Source organism: Lipotes vexillifer, unplaced genomic scaffold (genome assembly GCF_000442215.2).
Source record: "Lipotes vexillifer unplaced genomic scaffold, Lipotes_vexillifer_v1.1 scaffold1084, whole genome shotgun sequence".
NCBI lineage: Eukaryota > Metazoa > Chordata > Mammalia > Artiodactyla > Lipotidae > Lipotes > Lipotes vexillifer.
The window spans coordinates 269,005-292,778 of NW_006785495.1; the positions used below are offsets into that span (position 1 = coordinate 269,005).

Sequence of the window (23,774 nt, forward strand, 5' to 3'; positions counted from 1 at the left end):
GTTTGGTGCTTAGCTGTAAAATGCTGAAATTCTGAGCATTGTGGAGATGCCCCTGTACCCCCCCCCCCCACCCCCCCCCCCCAAAAAATGGTTAAAGCAAACTTACAATTCCCTATCCTGGAGGAACTTTCATTGCAGGGTTAGCCCTATATGGAGGTCATATCAGTGGCCATATACCAAGTGTGACCTAGAGAAGCACTTACCCCAGTACTACCTCCTAAATTTCTGCCAGAAATTCCACAGCTAGAGATTTATTTCTTAGGCTTCTAACATGTATGCTGTCTTAAAATACTAATATTTTCTAGGGAAGATAACACCTCAGCAATAATACATTTATCTTATCTTTTTCTGACTGTAGGATGAAATGAAAGGTAACAGGAGGGCACAGAGGTCCAGAGGGGAGGAATAGCAATAGGAGAAAATGGTGCAGCAAGAGGAAAAAAGACAGCTTCATGCTTTTTTCCTGGAGTTGCCCCTTGACTGAAACATGCTTTATATTTGTCTCCAAATAGATTTGGCATTAATATCTGCAAAATGATGACTCACTTTTACTAGTGATAGAGGAAAAAAAAAAGGAATTGAATTTTTAAAGCGAGCTGGTAATAGAATTGTTATAATTTACTTGCCAAGGAAAGACTTCTTTGCAGCCCTAAAATAAAAGTTATTTAAACGTAAGCTTGGTTCTGTTGAAATATGCTCATATGATTGGTGACAAAAGGCTTGATAGATGATCTCTAGAATTCCCTGTGATTCTCTGGAAATGAAATGATGGGTAAATCATGTGAAAAAAACCTTATCTTTGCAATGGATCTCCTTGCTATATCGGGGGTCTTGTTACTTCTATGAAAATTACCTAGATAAAGTTGATTGTAACTGATGGTTATGTTAACCAGCTGGACAAACCTACTAGAGAAGAGGAAACAGATATGAAATAAAGGATCACTTTATTCTGATTTGCCAATCTGCCCTGGCGTCATTTTTCTTGACATGCTTTGATTGAGAATGTGCTAATTAATACATAAATCATGATAATCTCTAATGTGAAAAAGCAGCGTATGCTTTTTGATCTAAAGTGTATTCCATCTTAACTGCATTTATTGTCATGTAGAGATTTGGTAAGTAGTTGATAAACTAAATCACCATAAATGGCTAAATCTCCACCTCCCACAAACGCCTATCCCACAAAAAAAGTGTCAAAAATCAGGACTAATTTTCAGGATGATTTTCAGATTAACCAGATAATCATTCAGCTTCCATTTCTTTAAAATCCTAACTCGGATTTGCCCGGGTAGCTCTAGACCAAAATGGCCAGGGTCGTCTGGATCTCTATGAAGCAGGTGTCCCATATTAGCTGCTGCTAAATAGGACTCCTGGCTCACCATCAGAGCTCAGGACTTGAATAGAGAGTGAAACCTGTAGCGGGTTACCTTTATGGGTACTTCTTTCAAATTTGGAAAACAAACTTTAGATTTGCAGCCTCTTTCAAAGTGGTTTGCTCCTCAATCCATTTGATGCTTCTGCCTAGTAGAGCTATGAGTCAAAACACCAGCTAAGGCTCTGGGGCAGCTTTAGCACACTTGGGGAGCATAGCATTTGCAATTCCATCTCAGTTTTTCGAAAGAGATTTGAAAGAAAGATCAAGTATTTGTGAACTCAAGAAAGAAAATATCATAGTAGGCCAAAATTCCGCGTTTTATTTTGTGAGGAACACTTAAACCCCAATTGGCTTCTAACAGGCCTGCTTGCCTTTCTTCAGCCAGCAGCCAAGCTAAAATAACAGTCTGTTGTAAGTTCAAGCGAAACACAATGAGGTCTGTGCTTTTTCATGCCTACTTAACAGCCTGTACCATGCGGAAGACTTTCAGATGGAGAAAAACAGGAACCGTCAAAAGTGGAGTTATTTCAGCAGAAATGACTGGCCACCAATTAGCAACGTTCACTTTATGGTTTGGGGCTGCTTCTGTGTTAAGGTTTGGGCCATGGTAACTTTTCTCCTAATCAATTTAGGAGCAAAAACTTTAATACAAAACAGGGCCTTGTCAGCCTCCTTGGTGCGGGCGGAGTTCATGTTCTGGAATCGTCAGAGTGGGAATGGGCTTGTTCCTACTGTGTTTTCACTTGGCCTGAGGCCAGCAGTCTCCAGTTCACTCCTAATTATAACTCATTCTTCTTGCCTCTCAATGCAAGGGGCATTTCTTTGAGTTGTGAAGTATTCTGACTTACAAGAAAGAGCCCCCTGTGGCATTTCGAATACAGATTTACAAAAGAAACTTCCATTTATTTCAAATAAAACCTGGTTTTATTTTTATTTTTTGCAACTTTGGATTTTCTTTGTTTCCTTTAGGCATTTGTTCACTCATAACTGACTCTAAAGTTTCTCTATTTCCAGATTGAGAGTTAAACACCTGCATATGGGTTCATAATAATCAATAGCTTAGACAACAGCTATGAGTAACTTCATTTGTGATATTCTGCCTGTGTCTGCCCAATGGCAGATTAAATGTTTAAAGAGGAATTTGGTGGCACAGATTAGTATATCTTTCTGTCTTGCACACTGTATTTTCAAAATATTTTAAGACTCTGTTTATTTGTTTGCTCCAGGGGAAGATTTTCTTTACGTAACACAATTTAACCACCTTTTGCTTCACCTCATCTTTTTACACTTTGTCCATTTCTCCATAAAAACAAAGAATGGGGAAGGGAGGAAGTTGCCGGAGGCTAAAGGATATAGTATTTTTGTTAAATTTTGCCTTCAATAGACAGAGCCCTTGGGCTTCTCTGCTCTCTCCTCCTAAAGAAGAAAAATCAGTATAACAAAGATGTTCTATTTCTTCTCCTTTATGACGCCACAGAAAACAGTTCTGGGATTATTTTAATGTTATGACGATATGATATATGATCCAATATATGATGATGTATTGATGTGTATAAGTGGATTTTAAGCCTTGTATCATCCCCACTCACTGCTGCCCGTGACACCTCAGAGTCGATATGGTGACCTTGGTCCTGGTCTCTGACTTAGCATCCCAGGCGCCCGCCCCAAGGGCTTCTCACTCAGCCTTGCCCATGTGACTTGTTTCAGGTGTCCACTGTGACAGCGTGTGCACTGAGGGACGCTGGGGCCCCAACTGCTCCCTGCCCTGCTACTGTAAAAACGGGGCTTCGTGCTCCCCCGATGACGGCATCTGTGAGTGTGCGCCAGGGTTCCGAGGCACCACTTGTCAGAGAAGTAAGTGTCTTGTTAGACGGCGGTTTCCATTTTCCCTTCTCAGATCTCTGTGTACAGAATCCTGATCCCTGTCCCAGCCCTCAATTCATAGAAGTGTTCTGTTGCAGTCGAGGGCAGGGGAGAGTGGCGTAGGTCACCCTGTCCTTTGCAGAGCTGTCCTCACTCGATAGCCCTTCCCCAAAGGCTTCATTCTTTCCAACCTTCAGGACTAACCTAACAGATGGGGCTTTAGCCATTTCTTCTCAGGAATGATTTCATTGCCTCGTTGGCATCATCATTAGTTTCTTGATCCTGCCTTAAATCTTGCAAATGGTGTTCCAGAAACCCATTGACCTGTAACTATTTTATTCAAGCATTTTGGCATTGGCCTTACCTCAATTACCAGAAGTCAACATCAGCCAAACTTTGCGGCAAACCATACGTCCTTCTAGTAGTCTGAAAGCCAGTGCTCGGGGGAAAATAGGATTGCAGAGCTTAAAATGGGGGCTGATGACATTGGTCAACAGAATTTTTGAGTTAGGGAGTGATCCATAAGATTTCCCTCAATCTTTTAGTAAATGTAATCAAGAAAGGAATATATGACTAATTGTAAGGTACATTATTCTATTTTTTTAATTATGATTTTTTGCATTAAGGGTTCTATGCTGTCATTCTATACTTAAATCCAAATAATGTCTTGGGAAGAGCCTAATTATAAAGCATTTTGCTTTTTCACTTTTCAATCACAGTCATTAACCTGGACCATTTTGAGGAAGAACAATCTTTTAATTCTGACTGTAGATCTATTTGTTGCCAGAAATGACTCTTAAAGAATAAAGGATTAACGTGTGGCTTGAAAGTATTTATTTGGGCCTTGTTAGTATTTAGAATTTTATTTCTTTAATTTATTTGCTCAACAAAAATTCCTCAAGCCCCTGCCCTATGCCAAGCTTCGAGCTAATTGGGGCCATAAATGGGAAAATAAAGAGAACTAAGACATTTTGCCTGCCCTGAAGCAATTCAGAGTTTACTGGCTTCTTTTCATTATTAAAGAGTGCCCTCATTCCTTTTGTTGTTATATACTTGGAAAATTCTCAGTATCACTAAAAAGAATTTTTTTTTTTACCTCAAACTTGAACTAGATCCTTATGTGGAATAAGAGAGAAACACATCTCCGGGAAGATAACTATTTCCTTTCTGTTTTCAGTCTGCTCCCCTGGTTTTTATGGGCATCGCTGCAGCCAGACGTGTCCACAGTGTGTGCACAGCAGTGGGCCCTGCCACCACATCACAGGCCTGTGTGACTGCTTGCCTGGCTTCACAGGCACCCTCTGCAATGAAGGTAGGGTGCGCAGGCTTTGGGAGAAATACGTGGTGGTGAGCACGCCCCATGCAGCCTGTCCTCAGGCTTCCCAAAGGACACGTGCGTCTTCAGCTAGCAGCTAGCGATGCCTTCTGGTATGCTGTGGCTGCAGCTTCTGTAAATATGACTTTGAGCTTTGGAAAAGCTGGCTTGCTAATCCAGCACAATCTTTATTCTCTGAGCTGTGCTACTTTTCAGTTTTAATTGGAAACAGCCTTCCATGAAAAATCGATATGAGGAAGGATTTTGACTCCCTGAGCATGGAGCCAGGAAGATTTCTAGAAATGTGGTGATGTCTCCTGATTTGTGTTGCCTTAATGAGGGTCTTTGGCTTCAGATGTTTGTAAAAATGAGCTCATTCAGGATGAGGGATGCTCTTGAGTGAAGGCAGCTACCAAATGGACGGCTGGGTTGATGACCTTTAAAGTCATTTCCTATCCTGAGTCTAGGGTTCTGTGAGATGAGATGTAATTGTGAGTTTCTGACCTATGATTTATTCACAGTGTGTCCCAGTGGCAGATTTGGGAAAAACTGTGCAGGAATTTGCACCTGTACCAACAATGGAACCTGTAACCCCATTGACAGATCTTGTCAGTGTTACCCAGGTTGGATTGGCAGTGACTGCTCTCAACGTAAGTCTTGTTTGGGAACAACTGATAAACCATTTATTTACATTTGTTTTCAAATTCTTTAGGATTCAAGTATGAGTATTTAAATAATCAAGAAAGACTATATGAATAATTATAAGATATGTTATTTTAATTTTTAAGTGGCTTTTTTCCCCTCAGTAAGAGTTCTGTGCAGTGGTCCCGAATTTAAATCCAACTCATGTCTTGGAAAGAACCTAAATAGGTAGCACTTTGCTTATTCACTAAAATGATTCTTCATTTGTAAAATGAGGGTCTTGTACTCAGAAAATCCATTCAGAAGTTCATTCCAGACTTCAAGTGTCAGCTATGATTTTTCCCTTGCCCTTGGACAAAAATGGTGCACACAATCATGGGAGAAAATTTTTTCATTTTTTAATTACTTCATATTTATTTATTATCTTCTTGGGGCCATATTCCCTACTGGGTAACCATATAGAAATTGTGTTTCTTCTTTTAAGTAGTTCTTGAAGTGTTAGTATGAATAAAAAGTACTTCTTTGGTAAATCAAATCATTTTACCCCATAATTTTAAATGTTATTTCACAGATACTTTATCTGAGGTTCTGATTGCTCTTCAGTGGGCGATGACCCCTAATGATTTAGTCTGATTGTTTTCTGCTTTGTCCAGTTAAGAGTTTTTACAGTAAACCAAGTCTTACAAACAAATGGGAACCTTCACTTTTAAAACAAGCCTCTAGGGACAGCTCTAGAGTAGAGTGACACGTGCAGGTTTAGACATCACAGACGTGAATTATATGACCTTGGGTTCCTTAACTTCTCTCGAGTCACACCATCTTGTGCATATGGTCTCTGCTCAAATGTCCTCTCCTCAGAGAGGCCTTCCATAAAGGAGTAGCCCCCATCATTCTTGTCCCCCGTTCCCTATTTTATTTTTTCTTATAGTCCTTACTGCCCTTATTTTTTTGGCCGGCTGGGTGGTTGGTTGGTTTGCCTGCCTCCCCTATTAAACTACAAGCTTTCAGAGGGTAGTCTGGACCTTGTCTTGTTCTCTGCTATCTCCCCTGGGCCTAGAACAGTGCTGGGCATATATAGGTCTCAATGTGCGTTTGTTAAATAACTAAATCTGTAAATTTGGAATGATGTTTACTCTGCCCACCTCGCCCTGCAGTCTGGGTACGAATACCATGTCCTTCATGATGGCTTCTGTCGCCATCAGCATTACCATCCGGAATTGAGACTGATGTGGAGCACGGTCTTTCTCAGTCCCGATGCTCACTGCTGACCTGTCACACACGAGGAGCTGTGTAAGGCGGGTGGGATCCTCTCTTCGGGGTACTGGCCTCAGGACTCACAGAGCTCTCCATGCATGCTGTGCTTTCAGCTTGCCCACCTGTGCATTGGGGTCCCAACTGCATCCACACGTGCAACTGCCACAACGGGGCCTTCTGCAGTGCCTATGATGGGGAATGCAAATGTACTCCGGGCTGGACGGGGCTCTACTGCACTCAGAGTAAGTGGCATGCCTTCGGAGGCTCAACAAGGTGGGGCCCACCCCAGGGGACACGGCCCCGCCCTGCACATGCATGAGCTGAGCTCCCCAAGGTTCCTAGCATTGGAGGGTTTCATCACCCAGTGACCCTGAGACATCTAAATTCCTCTAAGCAGTTAAGAGATACCACGTTCCAGGTTTGCTGTCCCTGTGTCATGTCAGGACACTGAGGTGGAACGATGCTATAAGTGATGGTGTGCAGCTTCTTTCACTTCTCTCCTTTCACCAGGCCCTATTTACATGGCTCAGATTCCCTGTCATTTATTCTGGCAGCACAAAGGTTAGGATAAGTGGCAGTGATTAGAAAGGAAGTGAAGACAACAAGCCTCACTGCCTGACTTAATGTGTACTCCTGGAGAAGACCAATTCTGTGGGTCTTGAATTTTAGTGAGCTCCGGAATCACCCGGCTGGCTGGATAAACACAACTGGCTGGCCCCGCTCCCAGAGTGTCTGATTCATTAGGTCTGGGGTGGGACCTGAGGATTCACATTGCTAACAGCCTTCCAAGGGGTGATGTCAGTCTGGGATCATGCTTTAAGAACCACTAGTTCTTTTTTTCCATTTTATGTCACACAATGTCTTCACTGTCTCTTCTTCTATGAGGTTTTTAGCGTCATAGGATATAATGTACAAAGTACTCCACAGCTCAGCACTGTTGGGATAAGAAGACTGATCTCTGCCCTCTTGTCTTCAGTGGAATAAAGGAGGCAAGACAGGAAAGCATGTATTATGGTGATCAGTAATAATAATATATAATTTTAAATCACGGAAATGAGCTGAGGAAGAAAGATGGGTCAGAAATCAGTCAACTCTTATTTAATACTAATTAGAGAACATAATTAGAGAACAGGCTGAACAAGTCTTTTGGAAGTTTCTAGAAGGGGGTGTAGACCTTGAGCCGTGATTTGAAAGGAAAAATTGGTGAGGAGGGAGGTTGTCTCAGCATATTCTGCCAAGATTGTATATATAGAAAGTTTTTCAGCTCTTCAGAGAAAAGAAAAAGGAAAAGTTATTGTGCATAATTCTAAAATTAGGACGTGCTTCAATCAGGGGACCTTTTGAAGTAAAAGTAGCACAGCACAGTGGGAAGAACATGGGGTCTGGAGCCAGACCTCCCTCTGTTTGTATCGTAGCCCTGCCATCCTGCCATTTGCTGGCTGTGTGACTTGGGCTCAGTTTCCATCCATAGGGTGAGAATATCTATCCCTGTGTTTCTGGGTTATTGAAAAGATTCAATGAGAGGATGCAGGAAAAGAATCTGGCACAGAGTAGGTGCTGAATAAATATGTGGAAATGATGTCATTGCATGCTGGCATCCATGCTCTGCCTCTGTTTCTTGAAAGTTGAGCTTTCGTTAAAACTTCTGTAAGAAAAAGGGAAGATTAAAAAGCACGTGATGCTTGGAAACAGCCATTGAGCAGCCTGCATTGAAGTTTTCTTGATGGCAGAGAGCCCCGAAACACTCTTGCAGGGCAGCTGCTGGCCCAGGAAAGCCTATAGGGCTTGTGCGTGTTCTCAGCCCAAAGGCCCCAGTAGGCTGGGTCTTGAAAATTCTGCAGCAGTAAGAAGGCTTATTGCTTTTTTTAGCAATGCACATATGAAGTGCAGGTTTTATTAAGATCAGAATTCTACCACACATCTTTGCTGAAGAAGATACTATTACATAAGAGAGTATCAGATAGGGAGGACAGGGCTAGTAGCAGACTTGGAGACATTCTGTCCTATAAGTAAAAGCATGTAGGTAATTTTAACAAAGTACTCATTTCAGTCCATGGAATTTGAGTCCAGGATTCTAGTAGTTGAGTGAAAAACATGAAAGGAAATGTCCCCGGACTTCCATGGGGTTGATGGAATTCTTTGTTAGAAGACACCAGCTTGCCTCCAGGGATACCAGCGATGGTTAAACCGCCCCAGGCATGGAACTGCCCTTCACCCTGCTCTTGAAGTACAGGTTCCTCCCAAGAGCGCCATCTTGGGACTTCAAAGAAGCCATTGTGAGAAGCTGCTATGTGCATTATTATCTTTATTCTCTCTCTACTGGCTCAGCGTCCTTCAGGTTCAAACACAAACATGTTGGAGGCGGAGCTGGGTTTCTCCTCAGCGGGCTCTTGACTCTGCTGTCCTTCCGTCTCGCACAGGATGTCCCCTGGGCTTCTATGGAAAGGACTGTGCGTTGATATGCCGGTGTCAAAACGGAGCTGACTGCGACCACATCTCTGGACAGTGTACTTGCCGCACCGGCTTCATGGGGAAGCACTGCGAGCAGAGTGAGTGTGAGAGCGAGGCATCTCTAGGCACTGTTATTTCCCCTAGAACTCCTGACGATACGAAGGCAGGACCCACAGCTTTGAGGTTGTTCCGCCTGATGGCTGGTCCCTTAACAGCGCGGTTGACTTCCTTCCCCTCCCAGAGACCCCGCTACCTTGGGATTCTTGCTGGCTGTCCTTGTCCTCAAAATTCTTCTGAGAAACTGATCAGCGCTCTGGGTGGAGGGGGTGTGGCTACAAGGATGAAGACAGAATTCAAGTTTTCCATCTGTTCATCCTGGCTCTTTCTTCCTCCCCTTCTTATTTTTGGAATGTGGCTGCTCAGAGCTTTAAAAGAGCCAGTCAGGCTTTCCTCACGGCAGAGGCAGTGCCAGGGTCTCGCACTGGAGGGGTGTGCGTTCAGTAGGGCCAGGTTGGGTGCACCAGGGCAGAGGGGCTGGGAGCCCAGTGCCAGCCCCGCCGTGGGGGAGGGGTGAGTCCATGCAAACATGGCCATGCTTTTGACAACCTTCTCTTGATAGTGCTTTTATACCATTTCCACTAACTACTCCTCATCTGAGTATTAACAACCTTCCAGACAATATATTGCCTTCAATTGTTTTGTTGTAAAAATCCCACTCAGGGAGCATATACTGTTTTGGAATTCTCCATCCTTATGGTTCCATTTCTACCCCAGCAGCTGCGCATCTGCTCACGGGGCTGTAAGAACATTAGCCTTAGACTGAGTATTTCAAAGTAGTTTATTGTTCCTTTCCTCTGTGACTTTCATTCAATGTTCAAGATGAATAAATCAGGTCTTAGGGCCGTATGAGGCTCACTCTTTCACCATAAATGACAGGAAAGGTGCAGGATGTTTACATCCTGCTTACAGAGGGTGTGCTCTTGAGAAGGATGCAACAAAGATTACAAGGCTGTAGGAGCAATGTGGCCTGGAAAGGTTGATCAGCAGAGTAGGACTTTGGCAACAAAGCACTACTCTTCCTCCACGACCCCTCCCCAGAACCTCACAGCACCACTGGACAGCCAGGTTTGTCTGGCTGTCTATGTGCCAAACTCTAGAATATATCTGCCTATCCTCCCATCTAGTAAATAACAAGAGTGACATCCAGGAATCAGCCTGGACAGAGATGGCCCCATTTTAGTTTTGCACTGCTAGTTCATTTAATCATGAAACAGATACTGAGTCCCACAGTTGCCTGCACACTGCTTTGTGTATATAAATATTATGTGTGTGTGTGTAAATGTCTAAACATATATACACATACATATATGCCTAGAAACCAGAATAGGCTCTAAACTGACTTTCACTTGAATGCCAGAATGGTTATGGGCTTTTTAAATAAAAACATTTGATGACTCTGAACATCAAATTAAAATGTCCCTATTTTTGGAGAATTTTCCTAATGCTCATGTGTAAATAGAAACCCTGTGTCTGACAGAGAGCTCTGATAGTAATAGCACATTGCCCCCTGCTGCTCACTTTACAAAAAACATCAGTATTTTGTCATGATAATTTTTACATTTAACATGCCTAGTATATTCTTTGAAATTCATGCCCAACTCCTTTACGACTACATCATAAAAATCTCACTATTTTAGTCTCTCAGTCTTCAACCTGCAAATCTGAATTTTGAGACTTTCTGTGGTAAATGAAGTTCTTACCTAGAAAATTAACAAAGCTTGCCCTCTCCCTCTTCCCCTGCTCCCAGCTAATCCAAGTCAGAATGTGCCTTCAGGAGGCTCCTAAAGCCTACAGTAAAATATACATGTTCTCAAAGAAGCATCTCTAGTTTACACTTTTCAGTGTAGTCCCCTTCTATCCCATAGTTTTGCCTGGGGGAGTCATCTCAGATTGCCCTTAGTGATGATCTTCATCAGCTCCATTGGGGTTCCACAGGCACTCTACAAACCTCCATCAGGGAGGTGGGTACATAAAATAGAACCTGAAAGTGCCGAGAGCCGTGATGAGGGCCTCAGTCTCCGGCCCTGTGCTGCCTGGCCTGTGAGTCCCAGCATGACTCGGCACACCAGCCAGCTCTAGGGCACCCTAGGTGGTACAAGTCTCCTTGGACAGGGATCCCCTGGAAGGGCTGGCCTCCAGGCACACCAGATCATACAGTAAGACCCTTGCCCCAGGTTCCCAAGGCTGGAGAGCTACATTGGACTCTCATCTTCTTCCCAGAGTGCCCTGCAGGAACATATGGCTATGGCTGTCGCCAGATATGTGACTGTCTGAACAACTCCACCTGTGACCACATCACCGGGACCTGTTACTGCAGCCCAGGATGGAAGGGGGCACGATGTGATCAAGGTAAGGATGCTAGTAAAGGATACTTACTCAGATGAGGACACAAAAGCTGAAAGAAGTTGAGTGATTTGCCCAAGGTTACATATATCTAGAATATGTTAGTGTTTTGATACCAGGTTTGTCTGATTCCAAAGCTCATGAGTTTTCCACTGTGCCTACAATTTTTTTCAGCTTTATTCAAATATAATTAACCTGTAAAAAGCAACACAAATATATAATTATATTGTATATATGTATACACACACACACATATATATATAAAACACATATGTATAACACAAAGTATACAACTTGATAAAATCTGATGTATGTATACACCCATGAAACTATCACCACAATAAAAATAATGAATGCATCCATCAACCCCCCAAAGTTCCCTCCCTGCCACCACTAGGTCCCAGGCAATCACTGATCTACTTTCTGTCACTATAGATTAGTTTGCATTTCCTAGAATTTCATATACGTGGAACCATACTGTACTCTTTTTTGTCTGATTTTTTTATTCGGCATAATTATTTTTGAAACATGTTGCTGTGTGTATCAATACTTCAATTCTTTTTATTGCTGAGTAGTATTCTATTGCGTGGATATACTATAATTTGTTGACCCATTCATTCACCTGTGATGGACATTTGGATTGTTTCCAGTTTTGGGCTACTGCAGGTAAAGCTATTGTGAACAGTAGTGTGTCAAGTCTTTGGGGACATAGGCTTTCATTTCTCTTGGGTAAGTTCATAGGAATAGAAGGATTGGGTCATATGGTATGTGCATGTTTAGCCTTTCAAGAAACTTGTGCCTGTGGTTTTTAACTAGGGTGTATATCACAGTCACCCAGGACTACCTGCAATATACATAGTCACTCCTACTTGGGCAGTTCTGATTCTGGGGTGGATGGCTCCCTTGAGAAAGATGGTTCTGAAGCATGGCCTTCAGAGAGCTCCTAGCGCATGTGGTGCTTTCTCTATGTCATAAACACGTGGGCTGCAAAGGCTTCAGAAAATTCATATAGTGATGTAAATGAAGTCATCTTAAACAGGAAACTATGTGGGTATTCCTATTTAACTTTCTTTCGTAAAATAACTTTGACATGCTCATGATTTGTATTTGACCATCATAACAATACAATGTCATATTCCACAATAACATTGTTTTACAAATACATTGTAATCACACTACACTGGCCTTGGTGCCTGCCTTTTGGGGCAGGCTGTCTTATAAGGTCTAGCATTTAGAATCATAAAGTCATAGGGACATTCGAGCTGGAAGTACCTTCATGGAGGCCATGAAAGATGTATTCATTATTTCCTCTTTTACAGATGATGAAACTTCAGCCTAAGAGCTTAAGGGAAAGTTCAGAATGTATGGATCAATTCTTTTAGATGCCAGGTTTCTTGATTGTCAGCCCCACTTGTGCCTTCACTTGATGGAACTCAAGGAAGAACTATGTAAAATGAAATTTTGAATTTTAATGAGTAAGGTTTTAGGGTGATGTTACCAGGTGTTATTGGGACAGACCTTTCTGTCATAGAAAATACCTCATAGAACATATCTTCTGTGGTAAAAGGCTCATTGAAATTAGGACAAGACAGATCCTGATCTCGGGCTAGATTTCTAATGGACTTATTCTTGCCTGGAGGGAAAATTACTTTCCTCTTAGAAATGCTAAGGATAGACATAAAATAAAGTTAGGCACTTGAGTTAGCCATTCATAAGCTTAATGCTGGATAATAAATAAAGAACAATAAAAATTAGATAAATTGTTACCCCCAAGTAACTACTGATCTAAGCGTTTAGTTGGAAATCTGTGAGAAGCTCTCAAACCCTACTGTTAAGTCTTTGGGTTCAGGAAATCCTGTCTCTTTTTTGAGGCTTAGATAAGCCCTCTTCTGGGCACAGACAAGCCAACAACATCCGAACATGAGGAATGTTTGTTTTTCCTTCCTTCTCTGTTTCCAAAAGTTTCTAAATTGACATTTCATGAACTGAAAATATCCAGGCATTAGCACAGTGGGAGATTTTTGTAAATAGAGACCAAATATGTATCCGGCACATTGTCATCCTTACTCACATCTCTTTTTCTCCTTTTCTAGCTGGTGTTATAATAGTTGGAAATCTGAACAGCTTAAGCAGAACCAGTACAGCTCTCCCCACTGATTCCTACCAGATCGGGGCCATTGCGGGCATCATCATTCTTGTCCTAGTTGTTCTGTTCCTCCTGGCGTTGTTCATTATTTATAGACACAAGCAGAAGGGGAAGGAATCGAGCATGCCTGCAGTCACCTACACCCCCGCTATGAGGGTCATGAATGCAGACTATGCCATTTCAGGTGAGACTGGACTCACTAGAGGCATTTTATTCCTTGAAAAATGAGGCTTCATCCTGGTTCTTTGAAACTGAGCATTTTTGGCTGTGCTGCCCATTGTTATTGTCAATCAGCCTTGAGAAAATTTTATGTTTGGAGAAGATGCATTGTTAGAAATGCGTTTTATGTGACACCAGTGGTAAAATCATCACTGTTGTCTTCTATGAGAGATTTAAAATTGGATTCATTATATGGTTGCTTTAAATGTTGGGAATTTCAACCTGGAAGGAGCTTTGGTGGGCACCCAGTCCCAAGCTGTTGTCATATGTGGGGGACAGGGTGGGGAGAGGAGGAGGTGGCCATAAGTTTATCGAGGTCATGGAGCAGATCAGGGATGCGGACCCAGTCTTCTGTCTCTGGCCTTGCGTTCTTCCAAGGTGCCTTCCAGCCTGTCCTGGGGCACGTGGGAATCATTAGCTGCACAGCAACCAAGTTATATAAGAAACAGTTTGGGGGGATTAGCAAGAACCAAGGCTGTTCTTTAAGAAAACTCTTTTGAATCTTCCTTTCTGTCACGAGACCCCATAAAAAGTAAATTTTTAAGTGACACGCTCAATCCTGAGAAGAAGTAACCACATAAGTGAAGAATTTGGAAACTTAAGGTATTTATTAATTTGGGGGCAATCACTGAAGGATTTCAGGTGGGTTACATGTTTATAAATAAAGTGATTCCGGGGGAATCCATAAAGTAGCTGATTTACTTAGTAATGCACTTCTAGTGCGGAATATTGTGTCAAGAATTCGAATGTTGGGCTTCCCTGGTGGCGCAGTGGTTGGGAGTCCGCCTGCCGATGCAGGGGACGCGGGTTCGTGCCCCGGTCCGGGAAGATCCCACATGCCGCGGAGCGGCTGGGCCCGTGAGCCATGGCCGCTGAGTCTGCGCGTCCGGAGCCTGTGCTCCGCAACGGGAGAGGCCACAACAGTGAGAGGCCCGCGTACCGCAAAACAAACAAACAAACAAACAAACAAAAAGAATTCGAGCGTTTAAAAAAAGAGGAAAGTTACAGCAGAAGTAGCTTCAAAGTGATGCCTTTCCAGCTTCTACAAGCTGCAAAGCAAAGAGCAGTTGTTGGTGGATACTTTCACACTTTTCCGGGAGGCAGTTAGGAAGGCAGATGCCTGCTGCTTCTAGAGGCTTTGCTGCGTATGCAGGGCAGGAGGGGATTCTGTCCCGCCTGTGATATGGAAGCAGTCCAAACATTTGTTCTTGTTATTTTGCTTCCCTCTTTCCCACGGGCATGTAGGGAGCCTGCCATCTTAACCATTTCCTTCTCTTCTGGCAGAAACCCTTCCTCACAGCAATGGTGGGAATGCTAACAGCCATTACTTCACCAATCCCAGTTACCACACACTCACCCAGTGTGCCACATCCCCGCATGTCAACAACAGGGACAGGATGACCATCGCAAAGGTGAGAGGAAATGGTCTAAGCCAGTGAGGGTGGGCAGGGGAGAGAGGAACGAACAAACGTGTATGAGGGCTACTGTGTGCCAGCTGCCGTTCTACGTACATACGTCTATTATCTCATTTATTCCTCTAAACAATTCCATGGGTGTGTATTAGAATCTCAGGTTTACTGACAAAAACCCCTAAGTAATGGGGAATTTAAGTCACTTCCAAACATCGCTTGTGAGTGAGGCTGCCACGAGGTGAGTCATCTCGCTGTCTCTACAACTTGTACTGTTTTCGTTGCACTTCTTTGGAAAAATGTTTCTAACATTGCATGAGGTTCTAAAGTAATGTCTCAGACCAAACCTATAGCGGACTCAGGCCTGGGTAAAATTGCCAAGTTTGACTTTTGTGACCACCTGTCTTCTAGTGCCCTTTCCTGGCCACCCGTACTTGAGTAATGACAACAACAATAATAGGCATTTATTTCACTTGAACCACATGAAATTGAATTTTTATGGGTCAAAAATTATCAAATAGAAGCAATCTAATACTATGTGACAAGCAATTCTAATCATTTTACAAATAGAAATTTGTAAAATGATTAGAATGATTTAATCTTCACACCAATCCTATGAATCAAGAGTCATTATCCCATTTTACAGATGCCCATAGAGGGTGGAGGCCCCAGAGTGGCTCCTCTGGTACCACCCAGTTCACCCCCAGGTCTCTTCCACAGTGCTCTGAAATCCCAAACATTTCTCCCTTCCAAACTGCACCTGAATTATATTTCCAGTCTCCGTTGTCTAATTCCAGCTCTCTGTTAGAAGAAAACCAAGCTAATTAAATTAATTCAGTTGCAATTAAATTAATGCAGCTGGATTTTAATTATAGTGCCTCACCATTAAATAGCACTTCACATTCTCCAGAGACTTTGATATTTATCATACCATTTGTTCTTATTCCCATGCAGGGAAGGGAGCAAAGTAGATCGTCTTATCCTCATGCTTATGGCTAAGAAAACTACTAAGAGTGACTCGTACAAGATCATACAGTGTTTGATGGGAAAGTTCAGACCAAGAATTTGGTTTTTTCAGTTCAAAGTTTCATGTATGTAAACCCAAGTAAGGTCTAACTGGCACAGCGACAGCAGGAAATGGAGGAGTTGCGGCAGTGGAGGGAAGGGTTGGGGCCGAGGGACACATACTCCTGCTGCCTCTAAGTCCTGCCAGGTCAGATGCGGTCACCTTGGCCTCTTGGTGCTCTCATGTAAGGACTGGTCCTTGATACATGCCATGGACTTACTTTCCCCAGATGGGTAACACTTCACTGTGCCATATTATATTTTCTCTTTAAATCTTTTGTTGTTTATATTTTTAACAGTCAAAAAACAATCAGCTGTTGGTGAACCTGAAAAATGTGAATCCTGGGAAGAGGGGCCCTGTGGTGGACTACACAGGCACGCTGCCTGCGGACTGGAAACACGGCGGCTACCTCAACGAGCTTGGCAAGTCCCCCCACTTCCCCACCTTCACAAGCATCTTTGTCTTTTAGTCACCGCAAACAGTCACAGATTCATGACAGTGCCAAAGTGATCTATTGAAAACATGCATGGAAAAACAAAGTCATAGGATTATACCTAATCCCTGTATGGGGCTTTTACTGTCCTAAGGGCTTTATTTATTCAACATTTATTGAGTTCTTACTATGAGCCAGGAATTGATAAAAAGAGACAAGGATCTCTGCCTGCTCGTAGCTTACATCCCACCTCTCCATGTATTAACTCACCTAATTCTCACAAGTACTGTTATAGGTACCATTATTATCATCATCATCTCCCTGTTACAGTTGTGAAACTCAGTCGTAAAGAGGTTAAGTAACTTGTCTAAGTTCTCAAAGCCTATTAAATGGTGGAGCTGGGATTTGAACCTAGTCAGCTTGGTTCCAGGGTGTGTGCTTCTCTTTGCTCTCTGTTAATCTGAGGCACCCTCACTAGAGGCCCTTCCTCTTTTAGGTGAGGAAATAGAGATATCAATTAGATATCTAATAGTAAGTCAGTGGTTCTGAAAATAGTAAGTCAGTGGTTCTCAAACGTCTGGGAATCAGGACCCTTTCATACACCCTTAAGAGTAATCGAGGAGCCCAAAGAACCCCTACTGACATGGGTTATATCTGCTGATATTTACCATATTACAAATAAAATCTGAGAACATCTTAAAGAGCTAGTTATTAATTTATAATAACATCTCATTTCATGATAACATAAAATGCATTTTTATGAAAAATACCTACATTTTCCAAAATGAAACAAAAAAAGTTAGTGAGAAGAGTGGCACTGTTTAACAGTTTTATACATCTCTTAACCATCTGGCTTAATAGAGGACAGCTAGATTTTCATATCTGCTTCTGTGTTTGATCAGTAGTGATCTTACACTTGGTGTGGCTCCTGGAAAACTCCAACATACACCTGAGAGAGAATGAGAGTGGAAAGGACAAATAGTGTTATATTATGATGAGAACACAACATTTAATCTCGTGGCCCTCCTGCAAATGGGCTGGGGATTCCTGGACCACACTTAAAGAACTGCTCTGATACCCCATTGAGCATGTGGTGCAGCCCCTTATTTTCAGGGAGAAGCAGAATGATATAGTAACTAACATGTATGCAGTGTCTTAGGGGCAGCAAACCCTTTCATATGTATTTATTTGGTGGTAAGGTTGCCAGGAAGTCCCATTAAATTGGAATTTCAGGTAAGAAATAAATAATTTTTGTATAAATATATCCCAAATATTGCACGAGGCAAACTTATATGAAAAATTATTTGTTGTTTCTCTAAAATTCAAATTTAACTGGACCTCCTGTGTTTTTATTTACTAAATCTGGCACCCCCTACTGTGTGGGCCCTTCCACAAATCTTGTTTTATAGAGGAGTAAGCAAAGAGGTTAACTCTCTTGTCCAAGATTTCATAGAAGGAAGGGGGTAAAATTGGGTCTCACAGTTGGTCTTCTGCCTCCCCTCACTTTGATCCTTCTGTGAATACCGTAGATGTCAATTCACCTGAGCCACATGGAGGAACCAACCCCTGTGGGCTCTGGAATCCCCTTTTACTATGGAAATGGAAATGTTTAAGTAGCAAATGAGTACAAATTCTTAACTTTTATCTGCATTCTTCAATTGATAACCAACATTATCACTAGGATGTGTATTTCTATATACTTAGAATAAAATTACTTATATACCAGATTCACATTATACTTACTGGTGAAATCACTTAACTTTAGGGAGGTTAATAATCTAGCTCAAAGAAGTACGTGAATTGATAATAGTAAAATACCACCCAGCACTAATGAGGGAGAGAACTAAAGTTCTCTCATTCTATCTCCACTTAATGGAGTTTGTCCTGATTCCAGAACACAACACACAGTCACTGTAATTGTCACATATAAATTTCTCCACTTTCTGTCTCAGTGAGACCCAAGGGACTGATTATTAGTAACATAAAATCTTCATTGGAAATTCTGGATCTCCTTGGCTTGTTCCCATCCAAAAGTAATTCTGCATTTAATATCCCTGTAAAGTTGTTGCATAGAAAAAGTCTTTACAAAGAACAGAATAAGGCACATTATGGATAATGAAGTGTGTAGTAGTTTTAAATGATGGGAAAGTTGTGATGCTGTCTGAAAGAGCCCTGAACTTGACACAAAAGCTATGAGATCAATTCCTGGTTCTGTGATATGACACTGTGCCAGTCATCCTCTCAAGACTGATTTGTTTGTTTGTAAAATAGAGATAAGGATCATGTTCTGGCTCATTGTATGAAGTAGATTAACTGGAGCATTTGAAAGTGCCTGTTCAGGGATTGGGACAGACAGGAGTTTATGAGGAAGCCCACCTGCTTCCTTGCTAAAACTGCACCCTGATCTTCCAGGGCAGAGAAGAGGGAATCTGCCATGAGTGGCTGGTCTCATAGCCCCACTCTTGTTCCCTGATTTACTATCCACCCCATGTTGCTCCTCTCTTTAACCCCTTGGGGAAGGCTAGCCATTGCACAGCTAAGATCAAGACAGACATTTAACAAGACTTTGCCACAGTTTGGAGATGGCCAAGGGAATTAGGCAAAGAATAACACAGAGTTCTTTGATTAGGCTGCTGTCAGGCCATAGGCTGTCTGTCTTCACCGGGTCCCTTTAAAAAGTCCAGAATCTCTAAGACCACCCTTACTTCTGATACCAACTACAAGTTCAAGGGTCCTCAAGACCACCCACAGGATCAATCATTTGCTAGGAGGACAGAACTCACTAAGAGCTGTTATACTCATGGTTACAGTTTATCACAGCAAAAAGCTACAGATTAAAATCAGCGAGGGAACAGACACGGGGCAGAGTCCAGGAAAGTTCAAGTGTGAAACTTCCAGTTGTCCTTTCCCAGTGGAATCATAGAAACTGCTAACTTTTCCTAGCAACAATGTGTGACAAACTATTACATATATAGAATAGATAAACAACAAGGTCCTACTGTATAGCACAGGGAACTATATTCAATATCTTGTAATAAACCATAATTGAATATGAAAAAGAATATATATATATATAACTGAATCACTTTGCTGTAGCTCAGGAACTGACACATTTTAAATCAACTGTACTTAAATAAAATAAAAATTTTTTAAAAAGTGTTACAGTAACTGAACCACCATTCATTTATATGGCGCTTCAGAGTTTGCAATGCCTTTCCCTATGGTCTATTTCACTTCATGTTCACAACAACCCTGTAAGACTTAGAAGGTGGGTTGTGTTTTCCCCATTTTAGAGATAAGAAAATTGAGGCTCGGCAAGTTGAACATCTTGTGTAAAGCCATGTAGCTAACAAGTTATGAGATCCCAGTCCTTTGTCTCAGTTCTAGCCTGACAGTGTCCTTTCCACCAAGCAACCTTGAATCAAGTCTACTGATTCATCTGTGCCTCAGTTTCTACCCCATATTGACCAGCCTATCCCAAAGTCACTGAAACGAGCAGGAGAATGCTCAGAATGCTATATAATATTTTTTTTACTCTTAAGTACTGAAACATCTGGCGCAAGTGATCTGGTGTCGAGGTTTGGAAAGCAGCATCCTTGGCTATTTCCTGCAGTGGGGAGACAGTGGGTACCCAAACCATCTTCTCCAAGGACTTGAGAATATCAGATGAGTTTTCTCTTTCTTTCAGTCCACACTGGATATTTTTTTCTTCCTTTGTTACAGGTGCTTTTGGACTTGACAGAAGTTATATGGGAAAATCCTTGAAAGGTATAGTATAAATTTGAGGAAGAAATACATTTATCAGAGCACAGTTAAAAAAATTTTTTACCTCAGAGACAGAAATAATTTGTTAAACCAGCGAAAGCAGCACTGTAGGGAAAATGTAGCATTGTTAGGGGGTTTAATTACTCCAGCAAAGACATGAGCACGTTTGACTGCCAGCAAGAGAGTGAACATAGGTGGATCTTGTTAGAGCAGAAGTCTTGGAGAACCAAGCCTTTGATTTGCTGGGAAAATGCTCATAATTCCTTTCAAAGAAATATAGCTTGTGGGGGGAGAGAAATATGAAAATGGAAATAGCATGGAAAAGAGGAAGAGATCAGCTTTGTTACACGTTCACTGAAGCCTGCTTTTTGGAAGGAATTTGAGTAGTAACTTCAGGTGCCCAGACCTGAGGTTTTAAAACGAAGCCTCACAGCATTGTTGCCTTCCTTACCATGATAATAGTATCTTCTTATGCTCCTGGGGTCAGCAACAGATGGGGTCTTGACTGAAGGCTTTGAGGATTCAGAGACTATTAGTAAAATAGAGTGGAATTAATTTTATTTGAGTGTGATAATAAAAATGAAATCAAATCCATGATGTTTACATTGGTCCTCACCTTAGAGAGGAGCCAAAATTACTTTGTGGATGGGTAATTTTATAGCAGATTCTCTCCAAAATACGTAAAAAATGGATGCCATTATTTTCATTGTTAAAAATCATAGATAACTACGAAGAAAAATAAGTAATGTGCCCAAGTCAGTTATTGCCAAGAAAATAAATGATGTTGCCCATGAAATAGCATTTGCTTCCCCCCACCCCATCTCTCTTCACAGACCTGGGAAAGCATTCAGAATATAATTCAAGTAACTGCTCCCTAAGCAGTTCTGAAAACCCATATGCCACTATTAAAGACCCACCCATCCTTATTCCCAAACACTCAGAATGTGGTTATGTGGAGATGAAATCACCGGCGCGGAGAGATTCCCCATATGCAGAGATCAATAACTCAACTTCAGCCAACAAGAATGTCTATGAAATTGGTAAGTTTTCCTAACCAAAGAAAGAACCTAGTGAGTGGGAATATTCTTTTCAAACAATTTTAAAGTCCTTGAGAATACAATTGTTGCAGTTCATATACACTGTATTGAAAATAATGGTCTGTATTTTAAATGTTAACCTGTGTTTACGGTGTTCATATTAGTTGGTGTCAAATGAACTTTTCAGGGAAAATACCATTTAGAAAATTCAAAGTAAATTTTTTTGGTTTTTTTTTTTTTTTTTTACCTCCCACCTGGTCATCCATCTTTTGTTTTGTAACCATAGTGAATATTTTAGCACGCATGTGGAATAACATATGTATCATATTAGCTAATATGTCAAGTTAGCCAAAACAAATGGTTCAAGTGGATTAAACAGATGTTTCATTTCCTGGTTGCATTCATTATATTAATTTAATGCTTTTAGCAGGATTGGAACATTTTACTTTTAAATTTGTCTATTAGATTAGTAATACTCTCTGATGTGAATCTGATACAAATTGATAAGAATTCAGTTAGTATTAGAGTTATTTTGATTGCCCCTTGCAAATACCATTTGAGGAAAGTTAAAACATATCAGAGCTATCCTGGGCAGAGCTATCCTGGGCTAGATAGTAGAGCTTTATATTTTCATTTTTCTTTCTCCATATCTTTCTCAATGTTTATGATTTAAGCCTGAAAAAAATTCTCTACTACAGTTGACCCTTGAGCAACATGGGTTGGAACTGCATGGGTCCACTTATACACGGATTTTTTTCAATAGTAAATGCTACAGTTCTATGTGATCTGCAGTTGGTTCAATCCAAGGCTGTGAGACCATGGATAGGAGGGCCAATTGTGAAGTTAGGTGTGGATTTTCAGCTGCAGTGGGTTGGGGGAGGGTGTGGAGCACCCCAACCTTGCATTGTTCAAGGGTCAACTGTACTTGTAAATGAAGTGACTTATTTAATTCTAGTCATTTGTCATTCATTTTAGGCCATAGACATGTCATGGAAAGATACGTAATTCTTTTTAAAGTATTAAGACAACTTTTTAAAATGGAAGCCATAATGAACTACATTTATTTCTAAAAAGTCAGTAACAGTTCCCTTTTGAACTGTCCCCTAAGCCCACCACTGTGAGATGGGAACTCAACTGAGAGCCTGAGTCCTGAGTTCTAAAGCTGTGCACTTGTTATGTGTTTCCATGAATCAAGTGACCCCCAGAGGACCTTGTTGTTTTACCTGTAGAGGAAGGGGTTTGGACTAGATTATCTCCAGGTTTTTGCAGACAGTGATTCATGTCCAGGGTTTCTGTATATTCCCTTGATGTCTTCATCCCAACCATATAGTCACCCTTTGTTCTGAGCATCGTTTGTGAGCGTCAGTGTGTCTACCAACCACAGAGTAGCCACCTCTATGTGATTATAAAAGGATCATTTGTTTTAAAAAATAATATTTTCTTATATATTTTTTAAAATTAATTAATTAATTAATTTATTGGCTGCATTGGGTCTTCGTTGCTGCACACAGGCTTTCTCTAGTTGTGGCGAGCAGGGGCTACTCTTCGTTGCCGTGCGCGGGCTTCTCATTGCAGTGGCTTCTTTTGTTGCGGAGCACGGGCTCTAGGCGCGCGGGCTTCAGTAATTGTGGCATGCAGGCTCAGTAGTTGTGGCTCGTGGGCTCTAGAGCACAGGCTCAATAGTTGTGGTGCATGGGCTTAGTTGCTCTGCAGCATGTGGGATCTTCCTGGACCAGGGCTCGAACCCGTGTCCCCTGCATTGGCAGCGGATTCTTAACCACTGCACCACCAGGGAAGTCCCTTCTTATATTTTTATAAAAGCTCCTCTGGTGTGTTTAATATTTGCAAGGAATGCCATATTCTTTTTTTTTTTTTTTTTAATTTCCGTTGCTGATCAGTTAATGTGTCCCTGGTTGTCACAGAACCTACAGTGAGTGTTGTCCAAGGAATATTCAGCAATAATGGGCATCTCACCCAGGATCCATATGACCTCCCAAAGAACAGTCACATCCCTTGCCATTATGACCTGCTGCCAGTCCGAGACAGTTCATCCTCCCCCAAGCAAGAGGATGGCGGCGGCAGCAGCAGCAACAGCAACAGTGAATGACACCAAAGGACCACTGGGTAGCCGCTGGAACCGTTTCCAGAACTACAGTTCGGTTCTTCTCCATCCTCGAGTTTGCCACCCTATGTGAATGTTAATCTGCTCAGTAGGCAATTGTTGGACATGAACCAGAAAGCTCAAAACTGAGGGTGACTGACTGTAGGTCCTTTTTGTACAGGTGGCTCAGAAGGAGATAGCAATGTGATTTCCCATTCTTGTTAGTTTTAGAACTGCACCCATGAAGCATGACTTATTGTAAAATCTTGGCTAAAAGCATGACCGTGCAGGACTC

General features: G+C 41.8%; 1 protein-coding gene across 1 annotated transcript in view; it reads left to right on the forward strand.

Annotated features, from left to right (window-relative positions):
- Nucleotides 1–23,485, forward strand: part of MEGF10 (multiple EGF like domains 10) — a 126,009-nt gene extending 102,524 nt beyond the window's left edge. Inside the window, exons 14-25 of the mRNA XM_007457608.1 lie at nt 3,083–3,229; nt 4,416–4,550; nt 5,075–5,203; nt 6,563–6,691; nt 8,870–8,998; nt 11,181–11,309; nt 13,397–13,633; nt 14,953–15,080; nt 16,442–16,565; nt 20,300–20,344; nt 21,175–21,381; nt 23,301–23,485. Of these exons, the coding sequence (XP_007457670.1) occupies nt 3,083–3,229; nt 4,416–4,550; nt 5,075–5,203; nt 6,563–6,691; nt 8,870–8,998; nt 11,181–11,309; nt 13,397–13,633; nt 14,953–15,080; nt 16,442–16,565; nt 20,300–20,344; nt 21,175–21,381; nt 23,301–23,485 (1,724 nt within the window). The remainder of the gene's footprint in view (nt 1–3,082; nt 3,230–4,415; nt 4,551–5,074; nt 5,204–6,562; nt 6,692–8,869; nt 8,999–11,180; nt 11,310–13,396; nt 13,634–14,952; nt 15,081–16,441; nt 16,566–20,299; nt 20,345–21,174; nt 21,382–23,300) is intronic.
- The last annotated feature ends 289 nt before the right edge of the window (nt 23,486–23,774 follow it).